The sequence below is a fragment of the Alligator mississippiensis genome, chromosome 5, assembly GCF_030867095.1.
Source record: "Alligator mississippiensis isolate rAllMis1 chromosome 5, rAllMis1, whole genome shotgun sequence".
Classification (NCBI taxonomy): domain Eukaryota; kingdom Metazoa; phylum Chordata; order Crocodylia; family Alligatoridae; genus Alligator; species Alligator mississippiensis.
The window spans coordinates 156,242,928-156,258,522 of NC_081828.1; the positions used below are offsets into that span (position 1 = coordinate 156,242,928).

A 15,595-nucleotide genomic window follows, 5' to 3' on the forward strand; every position below is an offset into this window, starting at 1 on the left:
GTATGCAGTGGTTACTTTATAATTAAGCAGAAGGCAGGGCAGTGTAGCTCATTGAAAGAGGTATGAGCTTTAGTAGGCTGCAGCCTACTTCATCAGATGCATCTAGCAAAGTGTTTTGTGGCCTAGGAAAGCTATACTTCTCAGAATGAGTTAGTGCGTAAGGTGCCATGCTGCCTTGCTTTTTGCCTAACTTTAGACTGGGGCTGTCCAACTGGCAGCCCGTAAGGGGCATCTCTGTGGCCTAAAGGCTCCTGTCTGACTGATGCTTCCCTTGCATGGGGGTCTTTGAGCTGCTTCCTGCTCCACAGCTTCTGCTTTTTGCCTCTGGGGTAGCACAGTGGGAAGGTGTCAGAGCATCTGTGCTGCATGTGTCAGGGGGGAGTAGGGTTGTTCTAAGTGCTCATGGTGCATGCGATAGAGGTAGTAGCTGGCCACACGGCATGCCTGGCTGGGAATGAGTTGGGACTGCATGAGCAGCAATGGGGAGTACCTGTACTACATGTGTGGTAAGGGTGGAGAGACCTATGCAACATTTGGCTCCAGCTGCCAAGAAGTTGGACAGCCCTAGTTTAGACTAGCACAGCTAATTACCTCTCTGCTCATATTTTTGATTGCTCTGATATCAATGAAGAATGTACTTGGTATTTGTTATAAGCTCACATACAACTTTAAAATAAATTAATTGCCTTGATTCTTTTAGAATCAGACCCTAGAACTACTTATGTCACCTAGTATGTAAATCTAGCCATTCTTTAGTTATGCTTCAGTGTTTGCTGTGTAAATGATGGAACACTAAAATTTATCCTTTCAAATTCTAACAAGGTGGATGAAATTTTTAAAATGTCTTTGGAGAAATTCCACATGCTTTTATGGATATTGGTTTGCAAAGTGAAAGTAGACCTTCACATGAAAGGCTATATATGTACCTATGTGCCAATAAAAAAGGGTGGGTTGTGGACATGACTTCGAAAATACAGTAGGCTTGCACAACATTTTTACAGCTCCTTCTCCAAATTAAAGCATTGCACACAAAACTGATGCTTAATGTGCGTACAGCAGGGAGCCCAGGTAGAAGCAACTTCCCGTTAACTTAGTCATTTATTCTAGGGCAGCAGCAGCAGCAGCTGGGATGGCATGCACAAACCTTGAATGTAAGAAATAGCCAGAGAATTTAGGAAGAGTTAAAAATGAATTTGAAATGGTAGTAGTGAATAAGGAGAGGTGGGGTTTTTTGATAGTCTGTGTGAAAATTTTGGGAGAGAAGAAATGTTAGAACTGAAACAAATACAAGAGTAAAAAACCTGTATTCAACATGTTGGGTTAACAGACAGCATAGCGGTGTTGTGCATGTGTTTAGAGCAGTGGATGTTTATCCAGTCAGACCTCCTTAAGCAGTTGTTTTCTCCCTTTGTGTGTGTTAGAATTCATTTTTATGGGGTTTGAAAAGAAAGTTGGAGAACTAAAGTTAGCATAATCATGCTGATTGAGTGGTTTTCAGGATCTTGGTATTCCTAAGTCAGTGGACTGTTTCAGAGCACCTTTGAAGATACCACTGCTATCAGCTTTTGGCTGATGGAATCAACTGCATGGTTACTTAAACTCTTTTTCTATTTCACATATAACCTAATGCAATTTGAGTCTAGGTTTTTAGAATATTTAGTCACTACAACTTGCTTACTTGTGTCCAAGTGCACATCCTGTGTGCACTTAATTTTGGGATCCTGGGTATTAGCCTATTACCTCCACCATCCTGTCTTTCGTAAATCCTTCCTGGAGGAGGCACCTGCAGCAAATGAGGTCACTCAGTCAGTGGGACAGCTACTGTATCCTGTCCTTACAGTGCATATGTGGGCACTTGTCCCTGGCATATGATAACAACTTACTCTGGTACAATAGAATAACCTTTGCAGGTATAGCCATACCTGTTGTGTGTGCGAGGTGTCGGGGGAGTAAAAGCTATTTTGTTAACGAATGTATGTACCCCAGGAGCATGCCTCTGAATCTAGTTGTTTTATTATGCACAGTTTGCTTTTTAGGGAAAGCTTGCCCATATTTTTTTTCAGTTGTCTGAACTTGTACATTCCCCTAGCATTAAATTACAAGCAGGTAGAATCTTTGTCTCACTCTCAAGATAATATTTGCATACTGTGTTAGTATCCAAAACTCTCTCCTTTTCTGTAATTTTCCTTTTTCTTCTTAATTTAAGAAATGGATAAAATTCAGCCACAGTTTCCTTGTGTTCTAAGACACTAATGGTAGGACCTTTTTGGAGCATTTGTCTCTTGTTCAGAATTGTAGATATATTGGAAAGTGATTATGATTATACCAAATCTAACCTATTTCTAAGGCTTAAAAAGATCCTCTGAAAGATAAGATTACTCCTTCAGATTAATTACATTAATTTTAATGAGGCTAGTTAGTCTGGTAAGCATATAGAAGCCTGGACTTTGTTAAAGATTTAGAGTTATTACAGTTTTTGGCATTTCTGTGTTTGAGATTAATTGAATCAGTATTATGGCTGCCAAAATGTTTAGTTAAGAGGGCCCTGTTTCCAGCCTGTGCTAAAAATAGTGGAGCTGGCAGAAGCAGTACTTTCAAAGTACTATGAGGCCTAGATACTGGATTTGTGTTTGAAGTTTACTTAACATCTGTTCTTTGCATTTGTTGTAGCAGAATATACTTCAAAATCACTTTGTATAATAATTTGGTTCTCTTGAAAGTGGGACACCAAGAAACATGGCTAGATCCAGTCATAATGTGGGAATAGACGGTATAAGGTTCTCCACAAAACGGTGTGTCATATATCATTGGAAACACTCCTCCTTTGGCAGTGTTTACGCACAAAATTTCCAATTACAATCTGAGTCTAATAGGTAAATTTACACCTCCTGAATTCATTTAATTTCACTCACTTATTTCACTTGGTAAATACAGGTCACTAGAATATCAACATTGTGTTTTAGTTGGGCAAGGAGGATGTCTATGATAAATTATTGCCAACTCCTGTTGGAGCAGAGAACAAGAAACAGTATCTAAGTCCTCATCTTCTGTGCAAGCAAAACCTGAGGTAGGTAACTGCATGCTAATATGTGGTAGCTTGCCCTCACATCTGCATGACCATATTTGTCAACATCCAGGTGCTCCTGTTATGTTCACATCTTCACTGAGGAGTTGTATGTTGCTCAAACCAGCAATAGGTTGTCTGGGTATGCTATCCTAAGATTCATAGTGTTTCAGCTCACTGAATTGTCCCATGCTTACATTTGCATGGTGTTTTGAGGGAACTAGTATGCACACTCCTTGCACTGCTTGTTAAATATTTCCTGGCAGCAGCCAAGCTAGTTAATGGCGGTATATGCTGATGATACAGCTCCTCCTTTCCCTTGTTGCTTGGAACCAAGTACTGCTTCTATTTAGCCTCTCTCTGAGCTGTTGTCAGGGTTGTTGAAGGCTGTTTTGGGGTTGTAACAGTTGGAGACAGCTGTTTGCAGTTAGATCATGTGAGATGTGGATACAGCTGCTGCTGCTGCTAACAGCAGACACCATCTATGCAAACTGTTGCTTCGGCCTGGAACACCAGTCCACAGTGGTGGGACCAAATTATGATTGGAAATATTTAAAGGTGCAGTGGCAGGGCTAGAATTTTTGGGTCAAGAATGATATGTTCAAGGAGCTGAGTGAGACGGTCATCTCAGCATTTGAAAGGCGGAGCACCCAGGTAAGGGTTTATAGTGGTTCAGAAATACATTGCTGTTATACCATAGAAACTCGCAAGAATAGACTGCTAGAGATTGAATAGAAAACCTACAGTTAGCACATTAGTCATTGAGGTTTGCAAGACAATTAATACTTGCTGTCCCCGAGACTTCTAAACTTGGAGCTGCTGTTATATTTGTGAACATCTGCATCTGTTTGGTATGGAGGTCTCGGTTGTTTTCAGTGTAGGTGAGCTATTATGTTGCTCCTGCACAAACAACAGTGATAAATAGTTTGTCTGTGCCAAGTATCATTTCAGGTAATGTGACATGCTTCTGCCAAGAGTCAGTTTAACTACATTTGTAGCAGGATGTTTCTTGCTACTTATTTCTGCCTCATGTTTTTGAAACATATTCACATATAAAACCTTATGCTTCTGTAGTAACAGCTAATGCTGGGTTAGTTTTTTTTGGTTTGTTTTGTGTTTTTTTTTTTAAGGGGTTCAAGGTAACAGCTTATAGATGTTTAATATTAATTATATCAATGGCAAAAACTATATGAAGGGATTTAATATGTACTAGACCACCTCATTAGTGCCATATGTCACGGAGTGCACAGAAAGAGTAGATAGCCATTTGGATGATGGGTAAATCGATTCCTGAACTTTTTCTATTGAAAACTGCAGCCATCAAGGAGCTAAAATGAGCAAGTGAAAGTATCTGTGTCAGCTTATTTGTGCTAAGGGTTATACATTGGAAATCCTTAAGTTTATTAATGTCTAGGTACAAATAGTCTTTAACCAGTGGTATCTGGGTATAAGAAGAATTAGTTTCAGCTTGTTATTAGGGCCTTTTTGGAATAACAAGAGATAGGATTTTGCTTGTCTGTTGTCCTTTCAGTTAAGTGGTTTTTTTTTTTTTAATGCTTTTAATATGGAATTCAAGCAATTTCTTTGCTTCATCTTCTCCAGACATTTCATTAACATGGTGCTGGGGGTGGGGAGGGAGCAGGAAGGGGAGGGAGTTGCGGGCCCCTCTATACCAAGAGTTCATTTCAGAAGTATTGGCTGAAATATTTTGATGTCTGTCCTCCGCTAAAGATTTAGTGGTTAGTACTATCTTTGTTTATAAGCTCACTAGTATAAACAGGGTATTGCAGAGGAAAATGGATAGTGAAAAAGAACAGTCTGTGATTTTTAACCTGATCCCTTTAAAGTAATATTTGTATGATACTCAGCTGATATCAACTGAACCTATTGGAAACCTCTAGCGTAGTGTTCGGAGAATTCAAATGCAGTCCCTGTTAACAGTGACAGGAGTATGCATGTAATTCACCACTCATCATGCTGCACACTTACCCCTTAGTGTTTGATGTTTTGTACATCAATAAATATACTGTAATTGAAAAGATGGTGTTTAATAAGGAAAGCTTCAGTACACTTTATTGTGGGCTACTTAAAATATTGAATCTGCTGTCGAACCTTAGTGGTTAGTTAAACTGCAGAAACCAAAGAACATCATCTACCTTTTGCAACTTTAACTGTGTATCATTAATTAAACCTTTTTTTTTTTTTTTTTTTTTTAAGTTCTGGGATAAATCAAATGCTGTTCTGGGGAAACAAGAAACCATATTAATGAGCATCAACTCCTTAATTATCCTCATGACTACATAACAGGGACACATTCATGTCATTTCTTTGTGCAATAACTTTTACAAAGAAGTATTTTTAAACTGATCATTAATTTTATGACCACAGAAATGAGATGCAAAATTTATGCTGTTGTCATTGGCACAGGTTCAAGACACTACTGACATTATGCGTGATTGTAATGGAATGGCTGCCAACTAATGAGTCTACAGACATTTTGTTCGAGCATGCTTTGCTTTTAGATGTCTGATTAGGCTGTAATGCTTTCAATTATGCCTGCAAATTGTATTGGATACATTTACCTGATGCCCATTGTTGCTTTGTACTTCGGTTTTCTATTACATAAATGCATGTTGAATGCTTTCCTTTTAATTTATTGATGTTTTTCAGGTATATTTGTAGGCACTTGGCACCTGCAAAAGGGAGAAAATGATTTGTATTGCTCAATACTGACTCCTCTGACTGGTTAAGGGGTAACATTGATAGTTTTGAGTGAAGTCCTTTCCAGTTTTCCTCAGTCAGTAGAATATATGCTGCAATGTGGTACCTCAGCAGGGAAAGTGGGGAAAGGTGGAGATTATTTTTTGACCAATGATATAGAAATCCTCTCCCCTGCTGCTCCTCCCCCCCCCCCCCCCCGTGCCCTCAATGCACACACATTAACAGGAAGGAACAGTAGGCCCCCAGAATTAACCAGAAGTTAATTGAATGTGAATTATAGAATATTTGATGTGTAAAACTTCAGGGAACAACATTTCCTATTCATATAGGCTAAAAACAGACAACCAGTTTAATGTGGCCCTGATATGACTTGCATCAATACAGGCATTGGACAGCTAAGCTTAAATGGCAAGTCAGATTATCCACCACTGTTCCTGAGGCTAAGTCTTAATTTGAGTAATTCACAGGTACTTAATGTGGGACATTTGAGACTGGCTGTCTGTAAGCTCGGGGTTTAATGTGACCCAAAACGCTCCAGTGTGAATTAAACCGGCTATCTGTTTTAGCTGTATAGAGAATAGCTTTCTAAATGCCTCAAACATCAGAAAACTAGGAAACTGAGAGTTAAAGCTGGCACTGTTCTTATTATCATCATGTGTGAATTTAAGAATCATGGAAATGTTTTCTTTGTAAGCACTAGAATACTCTTTGAGCTGTCATACCAAAATGGTTAGGTAGACCTGTGCAAGTTATGAATTTATACCTGTAGTGTAAACTTAAACATATTTTAATTTTAAATACAAAAACCAAAAATTTAAACAAAAAATCCTGGTTTAATCTCTCAGACAATTCCTTCTCTATTTTAGTGTCCATAAAATACTTAGTATTATATATTTAAAAAATAGTATTTTTTAATAAAGCCTAGATACAAAACACATGAGACAGGGCTGCAAGATTTAATTGTGAGTTCAGATTTTTTCCCCTGTGAATAAAGAGTGGATATTTTCACTATTTAGAGAAACTTTTTTTTATTTTGAAATCATCTAGAAATTCACTTTGACAAAGAAACTTTTAAGGGTGTCCATTTCTTTTGAACTGGGATTTTGTAGGTTTAAAACAGACACATACTTCCTCAATATATATTTGCATACCCACAAATTTGGTGGTAGTTTCAGCTATAGAAAATCTAGAGAATGTATAGAAATGCTTGATTTTAAGGATTTTTATTGGGCTACTTTGAGAATATTTAGTAGGCTCTAAGGTAAAACAGGGCCTGTCCAAATTTGAGCCTTTGACCTATCTAGAAAGTACTAAAATGCCGTAAAAGTGCAACAGTATAGCTCATTACCTGCCATTTTAAATAACTCATGCAGCTGAAAAGTATTGCCTATGAGCTGAGAGAGGTAGAGTTCTAGTGAAACTAACCCTTCCCCAGATAAGTTTGTTTGTTTATTTTTATCTTATACTGTGTGTGTATATATATATTTTCCAAACACAAATTCATACTTCCCTCTATTTATTTATTTATTTATTTATTTATTTATTTTAATGTTCTGAAACACTTGTTTGTAGACAAACGTGCTCTCTATACATTGTTTCTTTTCTTGGAAAATCTAAAGTCTTGGATTGTATGCACATGTATGCTGGCATCTTAATGAATGATGGCGTATTTGAGCAGGCCTGTCTGCTACTAGCTTGGATATTTCCTGTTAGCTGGTATCCCAAGGACTGGTACATATGGGTGTTCTTTTACTGTATCGTTACTTAGTAGAAGGCTGTTAATGCGGGGAGAGTGAAAGGTAGAATTTTTGCTACATGACATGCTTCCATGTATGGTCCCATCCTTGCACACTTGTAAGTTGTGAAAATGAGAAGACATTTTAAGATGGGAGGCAGTTAGTTTAATCAGTATATGCATTTGTGTGAAAAGGGGTTGCCATGTTAGGCACAGGTGTTTTAAATTGCTCTGCTCACCTCTGCTGTTTGAGGTCATACTCCACAGCTTTTCTGTGTGTGGGGCAATTGAGGATTCAGCAGCTGATGGGAAAAGTTTGCTTGGGATCAGTTTGGGCATGATTAAATTGAAATATTTTGGTTAGATCACTCTAACTGTAACAATCTTTGTGAGAATTGTGTTAAAATGCAAACTGGATCTGAACGCAGATACTAATCAGTTCCTTTATGACATTGGGGCTTTGAAAGAGAACTTATCAAAAAAATATTATTCTAACATCCTGCAACATAAGGAAACAAAAGTGGAAATCGGGCTTTATCACTGAAGTGGCAAAGAAAATGTTACCATGTGCTAAAAATCATGGGGTTTTCATTACACAGGGCTTCCATTTTCTATTATTAAATAAGTAAGAAAGTAGCAAAGCACCCATTCATGGTCAGATTATTGTTCTGATATTTTGGTTTTGCAGAGTAAATATCTTAGCTGTCCATTTGGTATGATTTAGTTTTTAAGGGATTCATTATCCATGACCTATCTTTCAAAATAGTTTCTGAAAAAAGAAAAAATATGAAAAGAGAAATTGGTGTGTCAGGTGTCATTTAATGCATTCAGTAGGAAACGTTCAAGAGCAGTCCAACAGTATAAAAAACATGTTATTCAGAAGGAGACTAGGATACATTTTACCTATCCAGTTGTGAGTTCAATAGCTTCAGCTTTCAAAAAACTTTGTATTTTTTTTCAGGGTTTAGTTTTTGAAAGGAGAGAGGTACTTTGAGTTCTCCTTTTTCTGTGTTAATCCCCTTTTTTTGGCATACGTCTCAGAAAATATACTGTACAAATTTGGGGGAAAGCTTCAGTTTTGTATAATAAAACAGGTTTACATCACCACTGAGTGTGTTGTGAGAGATTCTGGAGCCCTTGGCTGCTTCAGCACTGCACCAGTAAACTACGGTACTCAGTATCATAGTGTGGCACTCCCGTTTTTAACTTCATGAAAAAGAAAAACTTAATATTTCTGCAGATCGAGAAATGTATCTTTTCTATTGGGATCTACTTTTCAAAGTATAAGGAGAAAACAAGTGAAAGTGTTCAGAGGTCCAAACACTGCTGCTGAAAACTCTCTCTCCCCACTTTCTCTTTTTCTGTCAGTCTCTCCCCTTCTCTTCCCCCCCCCCCCCCGGACTCTCTGCTCTTGATATCTACCTTTTCTTCCTATGCACAGTTTGGGTCTGGTGTTACCCTTTATCCCATTCCCATAGTGATGATGTACTAGCTGTGCATTAGTGGGTTTATTAATGTGACATTATTAGGCTCACTTGTCCAATTAGACTGTAGCTTTGGAATATCAGCATATACAGCTTATACTTTAATACTCTGAAATCCATCAAGTCAAAGAGAGTGCAGTAGAACCCTGAATTCGTTTATAATATGCCTAGAAATCATTCTTTTATACTGCTGAAAATACCTTTTGATGCCAAAGAAACTGTTTTTAAACTCCTGGTATCTTTGACTCTTGTAGGAGAGCTGGAAGACGAGGACGAGTCTGAAGGCCTTTTATCTTCACCTCCTGATAGTGTCTCGCTAGCATCTGACCGATATGATAAAGAAGATGAAGCACCCTCTGATGGTATGTGACACTGTTTATCTTAGAATGCACTAGATTCACCAGTTCGCTAAAAACCCATGTAATCTGATCCTCTTGATTAGTGTGCGCATTGTTGGAAATCAGATAAACAGATAAGTATTAGCAGACATCTGGACGTTTTTCTTACCTTTCCAAGAACCTTTAAGGAACTGAAGAGCTCTCTCTAGTGGTACTAAAAGCATAGTGAACCTGTCATAAGTGCATACTGTTTTTGTTTGCACTCATATTTTTTCATAGGATAATCTGTTCTGTTGGTTATATATTTTAAAGATAGATCAGTGGCTAAACAATGTGAATGTGTAGCAACAAATTGTTTGTTAATTCAACATGATCAGATTCTTGCTTAATTTTATTGTGCTCCTTGATGGTTTGCTGTATTATTTATCTTATAAATAATGAAACAGCTTAGTTGATTGATATTTTTCTCCAAACTCCATTCAGAGTGGGTTCATAAAATATTAAATTAATTATTCCTACATTGCTTTCTCACATTAAAATAGTCTAATGCAGAATACTTTCTTTATATAAATTATAACTTTATTGACTTTCCGTTTAAAAAAACAACCCTCTTTTCTGTATGGCTGTTTTGTTCTACATCCATAAAATTCAATAATAATTTTTATTGTGTTGAAGATATGGATAGTCACATATTGCAGCTGTTAGCAAGCTTGCTTTTATTACAGTGTCCATATTTTTAGGCCCAGATATAGTATACATAATATATTAAAACTTTCTATGGGTAATATATGATTATAAATTAAGTGTGTGTAGAAATAAATTAACCATGTATATTAATTTGTAGCACACAAAGTTAGACTTAGAAGTGAGTGATGTTTTCTGCCATGATATGATGATCAAACTGTGGAGCTTTGTCTCGAAATACAGTTGCTGAATGAAAATATGCTTCCTGCAACATAGCACTCCATGTTTTATATTATCCAGATTATTCCCTTTGGAAACATAAATTGCTTTTATGAGGTATAAAATTATGTCTGTTACAGAACAGGGATAAGTCAAGTACATGCATAAGTGATAAACCTTCTAACCACTGATTCAAATTAACAATTTTTTTTTATATACAGAATTCTCTAAAATGCGCAGCTATAATAATCACATACTTTCTATTGGGCTTGTTCTGCCTTTTGGCAAATGTCAGATTTAAAAAAAATAAAGCACAACTCAACCCCTTTTTGTTTTCAGTTTGTAATATAATTACTAGCTAAACGTGGCATTGCTGGTTTTTAAAACCTATAGTTTGTCAAAGTACAAACATATTAAACTTATCATTTTTATGTTTGTTTATAATTGCTGTTATAAAAACACAAAGATATTTTCTTAACAATATGTTCAGCTGAAAGTGACTACGAAAGGATCTGTCAAAACTGTATGGGTATTTAGAAGAAATATTGTTTCATTTTCTGTCAAAGATGTACAGTATTAAGAATAGAACTGTTTTATTATTAAGACTGAATAATGAATTGCTGTGCAATGCTGATGCCTAAATATATCAAGTAACATATCAATTTGCGCGCACAGATAATTAACTTAATCTGTTTTGTATGTTGTAATTACTGGATTAGATGTTATAGATGCCTTACAGCATTGTTGGGTGATGAGATGTAATGCAGACTAAAAATACTACTCGTATAAAGATGGCGAACCTTCATATGGTGGTTCCTACCTATTTTGACCAAATCCTGAAGTTTAATTATCCCTAGGCGCATCTATATGAGACACTGTCGCTGTAGTGATGAGCTATGAACAGTGATGCTGCTGCTACTGCGCCGTAGGGTTGGAAATGACCCATGTGGCACTGGTACTAAGCAGTACCTGTGGTTACTGTGCGCTCATTTAGTACTTGCTAGCAACTGCGCAGTCGGGCAAACGTGTAGACGTGCCCCCTTTTGATTTTTGTCCAAGGAAGAAAGCAAGCAGAGGTGCATTTGGATACACAAATGTCAATATGTATCCCTGGTATAATTTTTATTTTAATCTTTGAACCCAGGTATAGGCTCCTAAGTTTTATGTTTACACACCTAATAGATGCTCTGGTGTTCAGGGGTACCGAGTACCTGCTTTTTTCATTGACATATATGGATGGTCAATAATTAAAAAAAAAAAAAAATCAGTCTGCTTATACTTCTGTGCCTAAGTCATGCTCCTAAAACTTGATCCACATTGATAGACTTTGATTCTGTGCTGCTACCATTTTACTTCATTTGGTGGTCCGTGCAGGTGTATATCCATTTTCAAAGTCAAGCCTGAAATATGCATTTAGGCTCCTTAACTATGGATGTCCGAATTCTGAAGTTTACTTTAAGGGCGTTCATCTGCTGTGCTTAAGTGATTATGTAGTACATAATAGTTTATATAATTAAGTGAAACAAAAGACGGTGTAGGCTTTGTATGAGTTCCAAAAATATCAGTGCCTGGCTTCTCACTTTTCCTGTGAAACTACAGTATGGAAGGTAAAGGATTACTGTATCTGTACTGTAGAGATGAAATCATATGTACATTGCAATCATTGTAAAATCCTGTTTTTTATGTGACCTTTGTCTAATGGTGTATTAATTACAAGAAGGATAATCCATTTAACAGTAAGTATGATATAACTAAATTAGGACAGGTCACCAAAAGGCCTTTTGTCAAATCTGATTGTTATTTTGTCCTTTTGACTTTTACCTTATGGTGGGCACTAACAAAGTATCTAAACTTTGATGGATTATAAACTCTAAACATGATATGTATTTTTCATAATGCTAATGTAATTTTCTAGGTACTGAAAAGGTCAAACCCCCACGTCTCTGTGTGCATTCTAAGTCTGTCTTTCCTTTTAATATTTCTTTTTCTCTGTTCCTCTGGTTCAAAAGTTCATTCAGTTCCCAAATGGCCACCTAATTTTCCAGTTATTCCCTCAAGCCATATGTGTTTTGGTTTCTTTATGGTTTATTAGGTACTGTAGGAAAGTAGCATAAGTTATATCTTTTAATGAAATTCAAGCACACTTCAGTGATGCTTTGACTTGATTGCTAGCAGCAATTAAATCACAAGGAAGGAGAATAATGCATAGACTTACAAGATCCAGACACTATAGAAACTGAAAAGGATTTAAAAAAAAAAATGAAGTTAAAAAAAAAATGGAAGAGAAGAATCCTCCAAACCAAAACAAACGAAACAACACAGTCCTGCCAGGCAGTGTTCCTAACTTGATTTTTTTTTATTGGCTAATGGCCTGATTGATAGCAAAATCATAACTTGCTGTATCCTAACAGGCAGAGTTCACTTGTAGGTTATTGTGAGCTGATAAAAGGTTAGATGGAGTTTTGATTTTCGCATTGGACCTTCATGCGCCAGATTAATGGAATTTCAATGAGAGACTGGAGTAGTCACAGCTTTGTCAGAAAAACAGATGGAGATTCTATAGTCATGTCTGCTCATTAATACCAGTTGCCTGAAAGGTGTACCACTTCTCTATACAAAAGACTCAAGATAATTGATTTTTGAGAGGGGTATTTTTTCATTTATTGATGACTAGGTTTCTTGTAACTTTAAGTGACAGGTTTTCTCCCAGTATGTTGTCTAAAAAAGTTGCATCTTGTAATTTTTTCACTCCCTGGCCAGCTGTATTTTAAAAATTGTAAGTGGTGGGAAAATGCCTCTAATTTGGTCATACAGGTAAAACAAAACATGTTAAACTACTTTAAGTGCAGCCGTACTATGCTTCTAAGTTGTTACCATCTTTAGAATGTAATGTTTTAAAGGGGGGAGAAAAATAAGTGAATTCATTTACAGAAAATATTTTTTCTATAGGCTTGGATACTAAAAAGAACAATCTTATTTTATATTACCTTCTTTAAAAGGAAAGAAAGGAAGGAAGACATCAGGAGGATAGTTCTTTTTAAAAAGTATAAAATAATGAAATATGAAATAGAAGTCTGTACAAAAATTATAAAAGATTAAGTTAGAAACATAGTTTAAGAGCCTTCAGTGCGCTTGTGGAATTCTTCATTTCAGTACATGATAATCTGCTCGCAAAATTCATGAGAACTGAATATTCTTCTAGGACATTTCATTTATTTGTACCTGAAAGAGGGCTATAATGCTTGGCCTACCTGATATTACTGCCAAGGGAGCACAAAAGTGATTGATATATTTTCTAACCTGGAAGCAGACAAATCTACATTTAGCTTCATAGCACTAAGAAGTGTGAATCTGATCTCAATAAGTATTTAGTCTGAAATACTAGCTTTAAAAAGAGATCTAAAGAGTTCTCCTTTAAATGTTGTCTGAAGTACACGAGATTCAAAAAATAAAGAAAATATGTCTTAGCGTTTATATGCTCCTCACAGTCATAGTATTTGGATGTAACCATGAATAAAATATGATATTTTAATTGAAGAGTCTTTTAAATAGTGGAATAGTCCTGTCTTAGAAAAAGGCAATTTGAGTTGGGGAGGGGGAAAAAATTCAGAATAAGAAATGTCATTGCTGAAAGTTTGTGAAGGCTTAGATTTAGAATAAACTAGCTTCTGACAGTCTTAGAAATGGGTACAGTTGACTACTCTATGCTGTTTGCTTTTATATTTATATTACTTATTTCCTTCCTTTCCTCCTCCCGATTTGGGAGATTTTTCTTTGGGTTATAATTTCTTCTTTACTTTTGGGAAAATAAGAATGAAAAATGATGCACTTGGATTTTTTTATACTTTCATTTTGAAAGGTAGGGTCTGATGTACAAGTCAACAGTTTCACTTTTTCCTGTAGTGTAGCTGATGTGACACTTTTTTGGATTAAGAAACTTTGAGTACCATCACAGTGGAAGATGGAATTCAGATCCATACAAGATCTTTTTCCTTGCTTTGCAGTGTGCTTTAAGTATTTTCCTTTCATCTTTCAATAATATTCCCTATTAGATGGGATAGCCCTCTAGATCACACAGTTATAATTAAATAAAACTAATAACTAGTTTAACAGGGCTGAAGAAGGAAAAATAACTTCACAGCTTTTCTTTCTTTTTTCCCCCCACAAAGATTTTGACCACTGTTTTGATCACTGGTGTTGAGGTGATGACCTGTTTTCATGGAGATGGAAAGAATTTGGAGTTTACAAAGTTGTTCTAAATGACTGGGTTTGCCATAGCGGAGGCAGAATGACTGTCTGGAGCTAAGGAGCATGGAACTTTGATTCTCAGATTAATGCATCTACCAAGAAAACAAATTAAAATATTTTCTTATCCTCTATTCCTATTTAAATGTTCAGGCTGATTGGGCTCAATTCAAAAGGATCACAGTTCATTAAGGCAAAGGCAAACGAGCTGGGCTTGATAGGCTTACTTTCCTTAAGTGAGAGGAGGGTGTTTTATATGTATGTGCATGTGCCTCCTCTTTACTTCCTGCTTCAGTTGCGGGAGAATCTGCTGTGGACAACCTACCCCTTGCTTATTTTCTCCAGGAGAGGTTTCCCTCCAGGGGGTATGTATAAACTGGGTTGGGAGAAGGTGCACTTACGTTTTGTGTGGAGAATAAGAGGGAATGACCACAACACCATTTCTGTAGTTTTGTCAGATGGGAAGAATACATTTGAAGAAGTTTCCTTCCCTTCTCCTCTTAGTTGTGGGAAGGGACATCTCTTTATCTTCAGTTTTGGTTTGAGAGATGATGGCCACTATTAGAATTCCAGCTAAAACATAATACAGTTCTTTAGAGTTCATTGCCTGTGATGTGTATGAGTGATATTACTAAACCATGGCATTTATATGCTGGCATTTTTATTAGACACTTTTGCTATGTGTGCAATTGCTGCTATACTTAGAGAAAAATTATATAATCTTGCTATATATAATGCCATGCTGAATCTTTTTTTCTTCCACAACTCCTCAGATGTAAAGACTTGCAAAACCATCAGAGAGATTACTTTCAGCACCCTATGTTTCTAAAAATCATTTGAGAGCAATACACTAATTAAATAGAAGAAAGTTAATCCAAGGCTTCCATTGACTTAAATAACAGTTGTCAGATGTATCCTCCTTGTGCAACGTTGAGGGCCTCGGAGATCTGTATCACTAAAGAATTAGCTAAGGTGATACATTTGCAGACAGTAACAAAGGTCCTAGAATTTTTTCTCGAAAGTAATGTTTAAGACATGTGAAAATAATCTTTTCATAAGTTGGTAAAATGTAATGGTAAGCACACAAGGTAAAGAGGTGCAAAAT

The 15,595-nt window shown here is 36.4% G+C and overlaps 1 protein-coding gene across 2 annotated transcripts in view; it reads left to right on the forward strand.

Annotated features, from left to right (window-relative positions):
* The window catches only part of SKAP2 (src kinase associated phosphoprotein 2), a 163,816-nt gene that overhangs the window by 32,667 nt on the left and 115,554 nt on the right, over positions 1-15,595 (forward strand). For both annotated transcript variants that reach the window (XM_059728898.1, XM_006265356.4), the window contains exon 4: positions 9,259-9,366. In XM_059728898.1, the coding sequence (XP_059584881.1) occupies positions 9,259-9,366 (108 nt within the window). The remainder of the gene's footprint in view (positions 1-9,258; positions 9,367-15,595) is intronic.